The sequence below is a fragment of the Lycorma delicatula genome, chromosome 2 (assembly GCF_047948215.1).
Source record: "Lycorma delicatula isolate Av1 chromosome 2, ASM4794821v1, whole genome shotgun sequence".
Classification (NCBI taxonomy): domain Eukaryota; kingdom Metazoa; phylum Arthropoda; class Insecta; order Hemiptera; family Fulgoridae; genus Lycorma; species Lycorma delicatula.
In genome coordinates this window covers 34,673,806-34,690,305 of record NC_134456.1, presented here as the reverse complement: position 1 = coordinate 34,690,305, position 16,500 = coordinate 34,673,806, and the positions used below count along the sequence as shown (strand labels likewise).

The 16,500-nt window shown below is 29.6% G+C and overlaps 1 protein-coding gene across 1 annotated transcript; it reads left to right on the top strand.

Annotated features, from left to right (window-relative positions):
* The first annotated feature begins 10,258 nt into the window (after positions 1–10,258).
* Positions 10,259–13,154, top strand: LOC142320632 (immediate early response gene 5-like protein). Its single transcript, XM_075358650.1, has one exon. It carries the CDS (start codon positions 10,415–10,417, stop codon positions 11,213–11,215), a length of 801 nt encoding a protein of 266 aa, XP_075214765.1. The 5' UTR covers positions 10,259–10,414; the 3' UTR covers positions 11,216–13,154.
* Positions 13,155–16,500: the final 3,346 nt, after the last annotated feature.

Here is a 16,500-nt window from a genome sequence, read left to right as displayed (position 1 = left end):
ACTAAAAGAAAGTTTAAAATTATATGCTTGTAATAAAAGGAAAAAAATTGCAGGACTGCCAAAAAACCTTGATAAATAATTTAGGTGGGGAATAGAAATTACTCTACTTGTAAATTTTTTTCTTTTATTAGATTGAAAAAATGATTAAAATATAAAAAAATTTTAATACATTTGGGAACTTTTTTCATCTCTTCTTCATGTTTCAGTAACTAAATCAGAATTATGATTTAATCAGGATTATGATTTATTAAACTTTACAGATAGATAGTTTGGCAATCCGAACACTTATCAAAATTGCTGCTTCAATCAAATTAAGTAGAAGTAAAATTATTTTATAGTATTAGTATTTTTACACGAAATTAGCCTACAATTTTACACATAAACAATAATGAAATCATTTTATGAGAAAAAAATTACTATTAACATTTTAGTTGCATTAATAAGTACACATGTACACAATGAGATGGTTGTATTTATTTTTCATTTAAAAGTTTCTCCATATGTGAATTTATGTTAGAAACTCACAAAAGCAAATTGTTTTCAAGTGATAAAATACAATTCCTATATCTAGTTTTTAGTGAAATCATAGATGAAAAACCCTCTTCATAGAGATAACACTGATAATATTTTTATTGCTTCTGTGATGAAATTTCCATATACACTTCTACGAGAAAACCAAAACATATCTAAATCTTCAGATGTAAATTGTAGTTTGGCAGACGTTTTGATGAGCTGGTTGTGAATCTCAACTGGTAACTTAGCAGCAAGATTTTCACTAAATGGATTCAGTACCTATCTCTTTGAGATATCATTTTTATCTTCTGGGAAATACTTCGCCAACAGAATGTTTAGCTCACGCAAAAGCATCTTCATGCTATCCAAGTTGTGGTTAATAATAGTATCTTCTTAAGCCAAATTTTTCTTAGTATAAGCGGAAGTGAGTGTAACAAATTAAAATTTTTGCTTTGAAGGTGAATAATCCAGATCAAACTGCATCTAGTATGTTGACTTCTTAATGAAAACATGAACTTTGTCTGACATTAATAAATTGTGTTTATATAATGTCCATGTAAATTCACGTTCAAGTTATTTAAATGCAAAAATATATCAACTAAGTAAGTCAAGAGCAACATATACTCATAATTCTATAAAAACATTGAGTATGGCACTTGTTTATCCTGGAAAATATTAATTCATTTTTCAATTCCAATAACCGGGTTAACACTTTCCCCTATGTTAACCATCTTACTTCTGTATGGAAAAGAACATTTTTTTCTTTTCACCCATTTCTTCGCATAGTTTAGTGAACAGCCTATACTGAAATGGCCAACTTTTAATAAAATTAACCATTTTTACAGCTTAACAAAAAATTTGTTTGAGATTTTATAGCATATTTTTTTGTGGCATGAGCATGTCTGTGAAGGGAAGCAATGCGTGCATTCCACCCTTGTTTCCTGTTATAGTAATGTTATCACTACATACTGCAATATATTTTGTTCAATCTATGTTGTAGTTTTTAGTAGCTTCATAAAAAACATCAAAAAGACATTTTCCTGTTGCATGACCAGGTATTGATTTGCAAAACAACATATTTTCTTTGATCTGTTCCTATTGCATTCATATTTCACAAAACATGAGAACTAAGAAATGATTGCCACATCTCTTGATTCATCAAAGTAAATATTAAAAAATTCACTTAATCTCACTTACTAAATTATCTGATCATGAACATCAGCAGCCATGTCATCAATTCGTCTTGTTACTGTGTAGTTAGAAAACAGAATTTCTTTGTTTCTTCCATCCGTATTAAAACACCAGCCATATCAGTTGCAGCTGGCAATATGAGTTTTTTTATGATTGTATGGGGTTTGGACATCTTAGCTACTTTTAATGTTACAAGATAAGATGCTCCAAGTTTACTTTCATCAGCATGGCTTGATTTACAAATAGAAACTTGTTGACTTCTCAAAGTATGTAATTTTCTTTCAAAAATTCCAAGGGTTTGCTTTTAAGATCAGATGTTTAGTTTCCAAATGTCAAATTAATTTTGATGGCTTCGTTCTTCCATCAGAGAGGACTTGAAAGCAAACAACAAATGTGGCTTTCCACCCAATGAGGTAAAACCATAATTTAAATAACTGTAATTGTACAATCATGTCTTTTTACCAATCATTCACAGGATGTAAACGGCTCCCTTTGTTTTTTCACAAATTTATCCATTTTGCATGAGAATCTAATTGAAAAAAAAAGAACAGTTACACTGTTTGACCACCCACTAAAAATCCAAAACCTCAGTTATTATTTTTTTCAATGAAATTATGCTTTTAAAAACCTAAATAAAGGCAATAGACCCACGCTTCGCAATGTTTTCCAATCCCTTACACCTCTTTTATACTGCTGAGCACGATGTGTTCTAACATATTATATGCATGTTTGGACATGACACTGTCAAAGCGAATGTTATATAAGTAGACCAGATTACAAGGAGCTTGTACACATCATTTGGAACCTGTAAATTGCTCATATTTGTACACTTCATTTATGCATGTTCATACCCAACGCTATTAACACAGTTAAGTGGTTTTAAGTAGATTTCATTGGGTTGGAATCGGAAGGTTGTGAAGCTAAAAAGATTGAGAATAACTGTCTTAAGGTAATCAAATACGGATTAGTATTGAACAGCAGAAATTAGGAAAGAAACTACCATTTTGTGAAAATATCAATATATTTAAAAATATGTAATTTGAGAGGCTGCCAGATCACAAGATGACCTTTTCATTATAGAATAATGAGCAAGAAAATTTGAGTAAAACTAAAAACTTTTGTGTTGAATTTGGGACAGATGTCTTGTAATTTTTGGAGAAGAGAAGAAAAATTGAAGAAAGTGTATATGAGAAATTGGTTAACCTACTCTGTAAAATAATGGTGTAGTGTTAAAGCTCACAAAAAGAAAAATCTTGTTCATTAGTCTCAACCAGCCCATTACTTATTTTAAATTATCAAACCTATCCACTGCTACTTAAATTTCTAACATTTTATTCTTCAACTTATGATTTTATACTTTCTCTTGAGTAGTTCCGTCTCACAGATTCAACTGTGTTATTATAACTGAGATTATTCCCGATGGATTTATACTATTAAAGAAAATGAGTAAAAAAATAACAGAACTTCTTTATTCCATTACTTTTTATGCAGTATTCATTAACTAACTTATGAAGAAACTACATACTTTAACACCACCAGTTTAACAATCTTGTGCATCTAAATACTTACTAAGATAGTTCACAGGTGAATACAGCATGTGGTAAAAGGTGTACTGGATGAAGACTAAATTTTGATTTAGAAAAAATGATGAATCAGTAAAAGGGAGGGTGTTCTGGTCCTCAATTTATTTTAGAAGACAGGCTTAGAAAGGATTGCATTTGATAATGTATAAGGGAATAAAATATTTAAAGAAAAGTTGGACTAAAATGTAGGCTAACTTATTTTTATTCTGAATATTTAAAGAAAAGTTGGACTAAAATGTAGGCTAACTTATTTTTATTCTGAAAGTATAGAAGTTGAAGAAAGACTAGTTGTGATTCAAAAAAGCGTGAGTAATAAGCCTGCTCCTGCTGCTTTTCAAATGGTTAAAAAAGAAGCAGTTCTTTGGTTTTTAGATTTCACCAGATATCTTTGGTGACCAAAAAAAATGGCTATCTATCGTAGCTGTTTTCTCTGGTTTCTGTTAAATTTTTAACAGCCAATTTCTCTGGCAATCATAAAAATGTATTGTAGCTCACTATTGTCTGAATATAATACTGTGTGTTTCAAAATGAATGTCAATGTTTTAAAGCTATGTAATATTTCATACATATATATTTATTAATTATACATGAAATGAAAGAGCAATTTAAACTGTTTTAGCTGTGCACAAGCTCATAAACTGTTTCCTGTACCTTCCACTTGAAAGTGCTAGTAGCAAAGATGGCAAACCCCCCTCCCCACCACCAACAAACAGCGTTCCATGTTTTGCAGTTTGCAAAGTGTAAATCTGTAGTTACTCTTCAATGTGCATTCCATTTGGAGTTTCATTGTGATCCCCAAGTGACATTCATAGACAGTATAAACAATCTGAAACCTCTGGCTGTATTTATAAAGGGAAGAATACAGGAACGAGTATGTCTGAAGACAATATTGTACATGTAAGAGAGTCTTTTGCGCATAGACCTAGGAAATCGCAGGCTATGCTACAACTATAGCTCTTTCCTCAACTGCAATACAAACCACAGAACTTTATTTGGTAACAAGATGGTGCACCTTCTCACTGGCATAACACTATAAATGACTGGTTGAATGAAATTTTCCTGAATGCTGGGGACAAGATGACAGGACTTGTTTGCCATGGCCTCCACATTTACCAATCCGACCCCATGCAGTGTTTTTCTTTGGGTGGGGTTTATAAAGGGTGAAATGTATGTGCCATCGTTACCAACTGACTTACCCAACTTGAGATACAGGATTGAAGCGGTTGAATCAATTACTCTGGACTTGCTGATTGAAGTATGGAATGATCTCTCTTATTGGCTGGATGTGTGCCGTGTAATGAATGGTGCTCACATTGAACAAATAGGAAAAAGTGTTTGAGTTGCTATTTCAGTTCATGTATAATCTATCAATGTAAGTAAAACTTAATAAATATTACGAAAATTAAAACACACGTTATACTAATCTGGTCAGAGATTAGTGGGGAAACTTAACTTTATCAATAGTAATATAGAAACATTTATTATATAATAGGGAGACTAAATCTAATAGCATTTTTCAGTCTTTTTAAAGCCTTTTTGTGAAAGTTAGAACATTTAAACGGTCTTAAAACAGTATCCATGAGAGATCATGAAAACCTTATGCCAAAGCATAATTTTTCTACCTACTCTAATAAAAAGTCTGAATTTGTTAAGATATTTTGATTGTTTAAACTAAATTTATCATTCTATTGGGATTTACTAAAATGACAACTAACTTTATTTTTTTCTCTTATTCTCAAAACTCAAAATATAAATCATATAATGTTTCATAAGTACAGTTTATTACTTTTTTTCAGTAAGTTTTTTTTTTTTATAAGTGTAGTTTTTCTATAGTGTCTTCAGTTGATGGTTGTTAAAAAGAATTTTTATCTAGCCTTAGATGTCAAGGAAACTTGTTGACCATAATCTAATTTTCCAGTTTATTAAAAAAATATTATTAAAAATGTAATATAACTGCTCAAGATTAATATATCTGTTTGGTTTACTTTGTAAAAAACGATTGGTGTAAACATTTTCTCTGATCATAGGTGATAGACATAGAGTACAAGTCATTTTACAGATGATAAGTTGTCTTACCCATTAGACATTTTTGTGTATTTAACTTCTTTTTTTTTAAATATATAATTTGTTTTTTTTTTCATTAAGATTGTATTTAAATAATTTGCTAAACCTCAGTATTTATAAATTCTGAATTAAATTTTATACAGATCTATGACTAACAGGATTATGATTCATACACCAAATTCTATTTTATATTTTATTACCAGTTCTATTTAACTTATGTGATTATTTTTCCTTATTGAATATATTTAGTACAGGATAATACCTTGTTGGAAAAAATGTGTGGTTAGTTTATTTCTTATATTTACACTGCCTGGTCTTATGGCTGTGATACATATAAGGTACTTACAAACAATAGTTATAACTGCTTTCTCTAAGAATAATGATGCTCACTACATTGATCAGAAAATCTCTTAGGCTAATTATTATTATTTCAGTCAACTAGCATGCCGATATACAACAATATATTATTAAGCTCAGTTACAAAGTTACGCTTCACTTTTACTAGTAAGCCTAGCCTAAGATGCTTCTAATTTTTAAAAATAGACTTATCATTTCAGCAGCAATTTGTATTACGTGTCAAGTCACTTAATAACATACTTCAGGCACCTAATACTTACATGTGTTCTATAAACTAGATTTTTAATCAGTTTTCAGAATATTCTTAATTAAGTACATTTATTAAAAAATTGTAACATCTTAACTTAATTTTTATTTTTCTTCATTGTTGCTATTATTAGATTAATTTTCTTTTAGGGATGATACTGTTGTGTTTACTAAATGTTTCAACTGCACTTTCCTGTAATATTTATAAATTTCTATGCTGATTTTCAAGTTATTAATTTGCTTTTATTGACCCAATCGATTAAACTAAGCATATTTTCTACATTGTTTGTTACATCATATAGAAAAGGTTCATTCTGTTCTTTTATGCAATTTTTAGTTTTCTTCCAAATAAGTTTTTACAGGTACAAATAAGTTTACTTTGTGGTACATAGTAAGTCATAAAATGTATCCATGTTTATTTTTAATTTTATTGGCTGCAAATATTTCATATGAAATTTTAAGCAAGCTCAGAACAAATACAATATTCATTTTCAGTATGTGTCTCTTTTCATTAGCCATACTGTGTAGACTATTCCAAATATTAAAGGAAATTATAAAAAATTACAATAAGAAAAACAAATATATGTCTCAATTACATTCCAGTGCTGTTACTATATATCAGTACATTATGAATGATGTAATACTATTAGTATTTAAATCAGTCTGTAAATGAGGCTGCTTTGAAAAGTTTCATACCTTTATCATTTATCTAAGCTATATTTAAATAAATATTTATTTACAGTTATAATAACTTAAATATATTTTATGTTCTGCAGTTGCTAAAAGGGGTAAATTCACTAATATGATGATATACTGTTTTTTCTAGGTATAACCTGATGGTAAGTAAATGTTCATAGTTGGCCAAGGATGAAGAATAAAGCTTGTGTATCCCCACCACAAATATACTGAAATACATCTATTTCCTGTACAGTATCACCTAATAGAAGCCAAGTATCTGAATGCATTCCTTTAAACCTTAAGTTAATTTCACTTAATACTACTACCTGACTGATTGACCTGTCAGTTAGTTAGGGTCATTTGTTCATTTTCAAATATTTTATTGGAAAACTGTAACAGAGTTTTAATAGTATATGCTTACCTTCAAGGCTGTGTTGGGAATTCTGTCTTTCATCTAGAAAGTTATGATTTTAAATCCCAGTCAAATTTGTGAATTTTCACATGCTAAAAAATAATCTTTCATCATAAAAAAAAAATTGGAAGTAGCAGCTAAAATTGAGCAGCAGTTGATAGCCAATGGAGTGAATAAATAAATAAATTTTACAAGTTAGTTAATATTTTATCATAGTTAATATTCTGTGTATTTTTGTAAATTTGCATAAATCCAGATAATTCAAAGCATGTAGAGGTAAAAGCTCAATTGCAGTATGAATTACTGCATACATAATGTTTAATAATAATGCATGCATAATGTTTATTCAATAGTAATACTGAAACCTGCTTTAATAGTCAGGTCCTTCCAGACTACATATACATATTTGATTGTTTTTCTATATTAGTATCTTTACTAAAATTTTATTTTAATGAAACATTATTTTCTTTTTTCTGAATTTCCCCTAAGCAAGAACTCTCTTAAACATTCTTTTGAATATAAAAAAATATTTTTTCAGAATAAATTATGTTCTAGAATTGTGCTTTCAAAAAATCTTTATTGGAGTATTATACAACTCCATCTAAAAATAAAAACTGTTTGTTAAATCTGGAAATTAAGTTAAATTAATACTCCACCAAGAAAGGGGCTGGATCATTACTAAACAGTTCTGGAAGGTTCTTTGGAAAAAAATTTCCATACATTTTTAAAGTGTCATTTATAATTTTTAATTACAGGTAATTTAAACTAAACTTTAATTCTTATTTTTTTTAGGTTTTCAAAGGCATAGCTAACCATTTTCCCAATTCATTTTATTTATTTTGGTAACAAATTTAATATAAATGTAAGAGCATCATTTTTTATAGTTTTCCTATGAGTTTGAATAAGTTAGTAAATAAGCAAAAAGATGTAAGCAGCATAGTTAATGTTGATGTCAACCTACTTACAAGAACGAACTGCATTTAATAAATTTGAATACAATATTTGTGTAACTCCAACACCCTAAATCATTGATTCTCAAACTTCTTTGCCCACCGCCCACATTGAGAATCAAAAAATTTCTAGCGTCCCTCAAAATTTTTAAACTTAACATTTGTTAAAAATAATAATTGTAATTATTGTTTTTAAGATGAGCTCTTAAAAACATCAATTGCAATCATTTAAATGTGGCATATCCTATTTCTGAGTTGAAACTTACATTTTAAATGAGAGCAATTAAAATGCATATTTAATCATATTTGGAAATATTTTTATTAAAATTGCTTTAAAAAAAATTACAATTGAATTTGTATTACAACAATAGTAATATCGCCTTCCTAAACATTGGATGCCCCCAATTTTCTGTGGCCCTTATATCGCCTCCCCTGAAGGCCTCCAGCGCCCACAGGGGGGCGCTATCACCCACTTTGAGAATGAATGTCCTAAATGAACAGTTTCAATATAAATCTTAATATATTTTTTTGAATACCTTCCAAAAATTTGGCTTCTTAACTAGTAAAAAGACCTCATTTAATGGCTTCAAACTTCTTCAAAAACTGTAATGCATTTCAGCAGTAAGTAAACACAAAAAAAAAAACAAATAAAAACTTAATATTAGTTTTTCAGTTTCAGTAAATTGTTTCAATTAAAACATTTTACTGAAATTGAAAAACTAATATTAGGTTTTTATTTAATTTTTTACAAAAATAACTATTATTTTGTATAATAATTTATGTATCATTTCCTCTAAAACAGACAAAATATTACAACTAAGGTATAAAAGTATAATATAAATAAGAATATGAACAAAATAAACCAACCCTCAACCTGGTAGATTACTGCCATGCAAATGGAGTAATGTACAAGAAAAACCTTTATTTGGGCATAAATATCCCTTTTTAATTTCAGTTTAGCCACAGATTTTTAAAAGTACACTTAATCCTTGAGATAGATGATTTTAGGTATTTAAAAAAATTATACTGCCCTTGAATTTTTAATATGGAGGACCAGGTTAATGTTAGAATACTGGTCTCATAATGTAAAGTTTGTCGGTTTTGATTCCAGACAGGAACAGTAAAAATTTATAACTCACCAGTCAAACCACCTACAATGGTAACCCACTTACTCTTACTAATGGGAGAAGTTAAAAATATCAGACATTGTGATAGCTGTATCACCTTTTGTATCGCTGGCTGTGAAATGATGTAGCTCTATCACCCTCATCCCAATGGAGTAATTTTTGTTTAAGGAAATAAAAGAAAGTATTAACATTCAACCCGGTTATGATCGTGCTACAGATTTTTATATGCTAGTGTACCTTAGCACTTTGTTTTGGAATTAAAAGTTTTGGGAGCATTATTGTCCGTTAAGTTACTAAGACTCTTGATTTCTTTACGGCGGTAGTTGAAAAAATTAAAAAAATGTATTAATCATCATAATAGAGCCCTGAGGAATGAATTAAGTTGAAATCAAGGCCTCCGTAAACCACATTTTATTTCAAAATTAAAAGTAATTTTGTTTTTTATGCTTTCGCAAACTGAAAGAGAAGTAAGTTTACGTAGCTTAATGTGAATTGTGAAATTACAGTAAATATTTTACTTGTACGAGTCAACATCTTTAATATATTGATTTGCTGTCACAGCAGGTTATTTAAAGTAACATATAAAAAGAAATTGAATAAATAATTTCCCTAACAACCTAAAGTACAGAAAAATTGTTGCTGCGTAATTTACTGTGTTTATAACACAATGAAACTATCATCTTTCAATTCGTTGGCTTGTTTACCGTTCGACCGATTACATCAATTAATTCGAAGAAGTTTTACGGGGCACCGTTAGATAGCGTGTGCATACTTGTTTTCATTAGACTAGGAAAACGAAATAACGTTATTTATTATCATTTCTTGATGCCATAGTTATTAATACAAATTTGATGGGTTTCAAGATTTTTAAATAATGCAACACGGGTTAATTCGTATTAAAAATGTAATTTCAACAGTTTATTTAATATACTCTTACAAGATCATAAATTTCTTTTGTTGGGATGGAAAGGGTCTACGAAGCGTCACCGGTTCTACATTTAACCGCTAGTAGCGCTGAACGTGCTCGCCGCGCAGTCACCTCTTTTAAATGGCGAAGGCCGTTCACTGATTGGTTGATAAGTAGGCCGTGACGTCACTTAAACGGAAACTTACTTATATGGGTAGTGTTGACATCAACCTCCACTCTAGTTGAAAGTTTGGTTGCGTGAAGATCGGGAGAGTTGTTTGTGTCAAGTGATACGTAGTTCGCGTGGGGTATTCGATGTGTTAATAGTGATCAGTATCTGTGAAACTAATATTTATCTAAATTAAAAATTCGTTATTAAAGTGACTATGGCAACTGATGCCCAAAGATTAATCAGCATTTCGCTGACTAAAATTGCACAATCTCGTAGCCAACGTGGTGGAGTAAGTCTTCATAAAAACCTGTTGGTAGCTACTGTACTCCAAAAAGCGAGGTACATTTTTATGGAAGAAACTTATCATATGGTACACTCTCCGACGCCGTATTCTCAGGATTATTCTGGTTACGACGAAGATAATCTCGTTGCTTTAACTGCAGAAGAAGCGGGAATCGCTCCTTCGAGTACACAACCTTCTCAAGATACTGCGGGCGATATGACATTCCTCCAGCCACCAGCCTCCTGTGTCAGGTGCCCTGACCAAGATGCAGACAAAGAAAACCATGCTCCCGCTGCTTTCTGCCCTCAGACTTGTGAGGCACCGACATACCTCGACCTCGATAAGGCGCCTAGAGAGCAAAGTGTTGTCATCCTCCGAGAAAGATCATCGTCGACCTCTTCTTCTTGCTCCTCGACGAGATGCCTAAAAAGACGAAGAGCTGTAGCAGAATGGGAAACAGAAGAAGCAGTCCTCAGCATTCTCCCCAAAAGAGCGAAAACTACAACAACAGAAGACGACTCCGTCTTCCTCGACGATTCAACGTTACTTTCGGATTGCGAAGAAGACACGGGTGCGACAACTATGGAAATAGATCGTATCACCAGCCTTGTTTCCATCTTCAGTTTTGGCGGTCAGCTCACGAGGTCCACATCGACGCCTGATCTCTGTTCGGCACAGGCGAAAGAAGCAGAAGCCTTGACGCAAAGGCCCTTCCTTGCCATGACAGTCTGAACGTCTACCAGCACTTAAAGGCGTACACCCTCTTCCAGGTGCAGTATGGTCTGTTAATTATACAATCTCTCACAACAGTTTATTATTCGATTAGTAATTGTCCTGAATTTTTTATTGAAGTTTAAGTAGCAGGTATATAGCAGTATTAATTGATGCAACTTTTATTTAATTTCAAATTTTATTTCCTTTTACATGTAAAACAGAAGTTATTTTCCTTGTAGAATTCATGCGAACGTTGTGATAATACGTCGTGTGATGTAAGCTAATTTTCTTAATTTTCAATCATTTGTATTGAAATAAATTTGGTAAGCGCTCGTGTGCGGATCTAGTGTAATAGGTTAATTTTTGTCTCGCGGTAACGTTATTTAGAGCAGCCGTGATTTGTTGAATGTCTGACCCAGATTTTAACTAATTTCTTAAATGACTGTTAATTTAGAAAAAGTAACTTTAGTTACCCTCATATATTAACTACTAAATTAAAAGTTGCATCAAATACTAAATTTATATTTAATGTAGTTAATGTTCCAAAGGAGCTGTAAAAAAAATTATACGTTTTTATGAATTTTTTTTTCTAATTAACAGATTTTCATAAAAATCTGGATATCAGTCTTTACGGACTCATTTATTAGCTATATAAGTATAGCAAATTTTTAGATAATTTATTGTAATTTATTTATTATGCAAGTAAATTCATTAGAATTGTATTTTACAAGTCAAATTAAAATTTTATTAAACATTACATAAATGTTGAAAACGTAGTAATTAATTTTATTTCATATGACTTTTAATTGTTCCGTCCTACATGTCTTTAATTTTGAGGTAATTTTTATTTTATTTTAAAATTTGAAGTATTAAATTTTTATTTTATCTTAATTAGTGCATTTCAAATGTTGTGAGAGAAAAATGTATATTTAAATACTGTTGACTATAGACATTGCCAGTCATAATGACTATTGACTGCTTCCGACCAGGTTGCTTGCGGTGTTAATTTAAGTTCATAAACAACTTATTTCTTTTTTTTTCTTTGTTTAGTGTTGGGTTTGTGTGTTTTGCCAAATGGCCAACGAACTTATGTGATCTCGAATTTCTTTTTTTTATTAATTTAATTTATAATATTAATAGTGTACCGCATTCGGCCAATTCGAGTTACCAACAAGGCCTGTATTTTTTATATAAAGACAGTAAATGTAGTATAATTTTTTTGTAAAGATTTATTTTTGTATATTTCGGTGCGTTAATGCCGTATGTGATAATTATCAAATTGTAAATTTTATTTTCTATTCATTATGTATTTTATTTTTATTTGTATAGTTTTGTGGATATGTACAGACAGTTATTGTGTTCAGTACTTTAAAATTGAATATTGAGTTATGTAGTGTATTTTACATGATCGGGCGCAGGATATAAGGAAACGGTTGTGTTTGTGGTGGGGCGAGTAAGCAGCAGGATGGGTTGTTTTGAATAGAATTTTACCTGTGGCACCCTTTGTAATGACAGATGGGGATGCTCTTGTTCAGTTTCGTTCAGTAGGGGAATATACAATATAATAGTTGGTTGACAATGTTGCCAATTTTGCATAGTTTGTATTGAAAATGTAAAAAAGTGTTATTTAAATAAATTTTTTAAATTGTAACCTTGGCAATTAACTATTTTTTGTTCTGCTCCCGATCATCGTTTTGCACATACGTCAGGCAGTTTTTCATATCAGGAACATTATAAAATTGACGCACAGGCAGTTTTTATAAATTATTTTTGTAAAAAAAACTAAATATATATATAAAGTTAATTTTTTGCATTTTGTGAGCTATCACAATACATTTATGTAAATATTTTACGGTTCTGTTTTAGGAACCTAGATTGCAAATAGTTGTAATTTGTACATATATATTATTAGATTTAACTTTATAAAAAATAAAATGGTTATCATTATATATTTAAACATTTGTTTCATTTTCAACACCTTTGGAAAATCTCTTTTAGAAAAATAAACACATGGAATCTTAAATATTACATCAAACTTTAAAAATAAATAATCTAAGTATTTGCAAATTATTACGACAGTTAATAAATTGCTTGGTTTTTTTATAACAGAAATGCTGCATTCTTAAAACTATGTTAAATAGATTTATGAATTTAGTATAACAGTGATATTTTATTATTTATACTAAGTTACTCAACTTGCACATTTTTGTGGAAATATAATTATAGTCCAGGCCTAATCTAATGGTGGCCTTAATGATTTTCTTAATTTTTGCATATAAAATTTAATTTATTCATTATTATGAATGCTAGTGTGATTTTTTCTCAGATGTATGAAATTCAGCTGCTGGTAGATGAAAACAAATTGTTAATATTCTATTAAGAATACAATTTGAACAAAACGATTATGTAAATTTAGCATATTAAATTAGACTAAAATACTGATGTATTTCTTGATTTAGATTTGTGTTTATTTTACATAATTGTTTATTCTAATAATAAAATTTGTTCTACTTTTACCTCAATATTGACGAAAATAAATTCTAAAGATTTTTATAAACAGACTTACCAGCGGTTTTCATGTAAGGAACATTGGACATGCACATGTATAATTAAGGTGAAGAGTCCAGGTAATGTATATTAAAATTATTATAAAAAAATAAATTCACCAGTATCACTACCATTATTTTATTTATGAACCGTTCTTTGGTGTTAATATATTCCTAATTGAGAATACTATTAATTCACAATACTGTTATTTATATTGAGTTGATGAGTACTAATTAGATTTAAATAAAAACATTTTTACATTATATAACGCAACAAAAAAGGTTATTTCATACACAAGAAAACTACAATACATATTTTATGGTAGCAATTTATTGAACTTTTACAAAAATTGTAATTTTTACCACTAGCATTATATTCTTAGCTAAATTCAGCAGACTGAACCATTAAATGTTTTTTCTTTAAATAAATAATTTTATGTATGGGATACTTAAAAACATTTTAACAATGATTAATTAGTTCACTAAATTTTTTTTGTGACTACCAATAGAATGAATTTTGATCATCTGTTAATTCAAATAATATGTGAAGTTGACATTTTTTACACAAAATGCTACGTATATATATTTTACTTAGCTTTAAAAATATTGCCAAATTTAAAAAAAAAGTAAGTATCAAAGTAATCATACATTGATCTTAAATCAATGACTGCCTTACATGATCATAAATTTTTGACACTACAAAAAAAAAAAAAAATTTCATTATGCCAAATCTGGTTCAGTTTCGCTCATTAAAATAAGTAAATCAATGAAATCATTTATTAAATATGCGTAATTCATTTTTATTATAATACAAATTTTTACAATAAGGTTAATGATTGCCAGTCCATTAATTTTAACTTAATTGCACAATCTCTTACCTCAAAAATTTACGTAAATATAATTACTGGAGGAGCAGTTATGAATCTTAACTGCTTATTTATAAAATTTTCCAAAGTGTAATACATTACATGACTAGACATTCTCAATGGTCATTATTAAGAGATATACACTATATATATTAAACAGTTGGCATTTTACTTTACACCCTTCAATTTCCAGGATGTTACTTCCTGTGATTTACAGTTGTTGCAGAACTAAGTGGTAAGAGATGGCAGTTTACTGTCTTAACTGAGAACCAACCTTATGTTCAGTTCAACTCATTTGAAACATTCTTGAAGAAATGTAAGTTATATACAACAATAAATTAATTCAACACTGTATAACTTAATATAACAGTATTACTGTTAAAAACATTCAAAAAGTTATGAAATTACTAATTAAAAATTATTTTATTACATGACAAAAAGTAGATTTTGGTATTATGGCAGGACTTGTAAAAAAAAACATAAAAATTAATATATATATTAATAATATAGTAATGTATAATATATATATATTAGCCTTTTTTCAATTTGTATAATTCATTTTACTTGTACTTTAGAGTATTTTCTTTAGTTAATTTGTGTATGTATATACATTTAAAATGAACATCTTACTAAAACTTTATTAATACTAAGCTTTGCAAAGACTTCCTACATCCATAATATATGGAGAAAAAGCAAAATAATTCTGTAAATCAGTATTAAAATATCATAAAATAGGCTGTTCAAAGTTATATGTCAAAGCCAATTGGTTTTAGGAAGCCTGATATGCCATATTACGCTTTCAAAAAATAATTTGATCATTCATAATAATAACAAGCATCATATGCCAGGCTTACTAAAGAAAGCAAGGAATAGAATGGTTTCACATAACATTCTTTGAGTTTAATATGTTTCTTTCTTAACAAAAATCCAAACATACAGAAATATAGTTCACAGCTTTACAAGTAATGCATTCACTCAGTTCGGTACAGATACTAGATGAATTTGGTAGTGTAAGTTATTACTCTAACACAGAGCACCCTTAAGACTTGTCTCTCAGATGCGATAAAAAACTGGGGTAGTTAGTGTAAATTAACAAAAATTCATAATTAATGTTTCATTTAGGATATTATCTCTTGTTAATACCACCGGACTTCTTGAATTTGTTATATTAAACAGACTTACGATAATTATTCGGTACAATTGATAAACACCTTATATCGAGTATTTCGATATATTGAAGAATCGACTTCACTATGTGTTTTCGCGGGAAAGCTACGACTTAGTAGGTTAGAGGTTAGGTCAACCCACCGGATTAGTCTAGTGATGAACGCGTCTTCGCCTATCAGCTGATTTCGGAGTCGAGAGTTCCGACGTTCAAATTCTAGTAAAGGCGGTTACTTTTATACGGATTTGAATACCAGATCGTGGATACTGGTGGTTGGGTTTTAATTCACATCTGAAGAATGGTCGACCTGAAATTACCACAAGACTGCACTTCATTTGCATTCATTCATCATCTGAATACCTTATGTTGGTTCCGGAGGCTAAACAGAAAAAGAAAGGTTAGGTGAACATTAAGATGTAATTTTTACTAGTGTTTCAATGAAGTTCTTACTTATAGATAACAACATAGGTAAGCTTTGAAACTTATTTTTATTAATCAAATTATAAATATTTATAGTATAATTCATCTCTGTAACAATAGTTTCAGCAATTGTAAAGATTCTTATTCTGATGTTCGAATCTACGTAGCACTTAAGCTCGTAAATCTACGTAACGTATGCTTACACAAAATTACTAAAAGTAAATGGTGGTATGTAACAAACTCATGTATATTAAAAGTATTCGTTGCTGTTAAAGCAAAATATATTTTATAAAAATAGTTACAAAT

What these genes read in the sequence shown, in the direction of transcription:
- LOC142320632 (XM_075358650.1), top strand. Translation starts at nt 10,415, where the DNA reads ATGGCAACTGATGCCCAAAGATTAATCAGCATTTCGCTGACTAAAATT.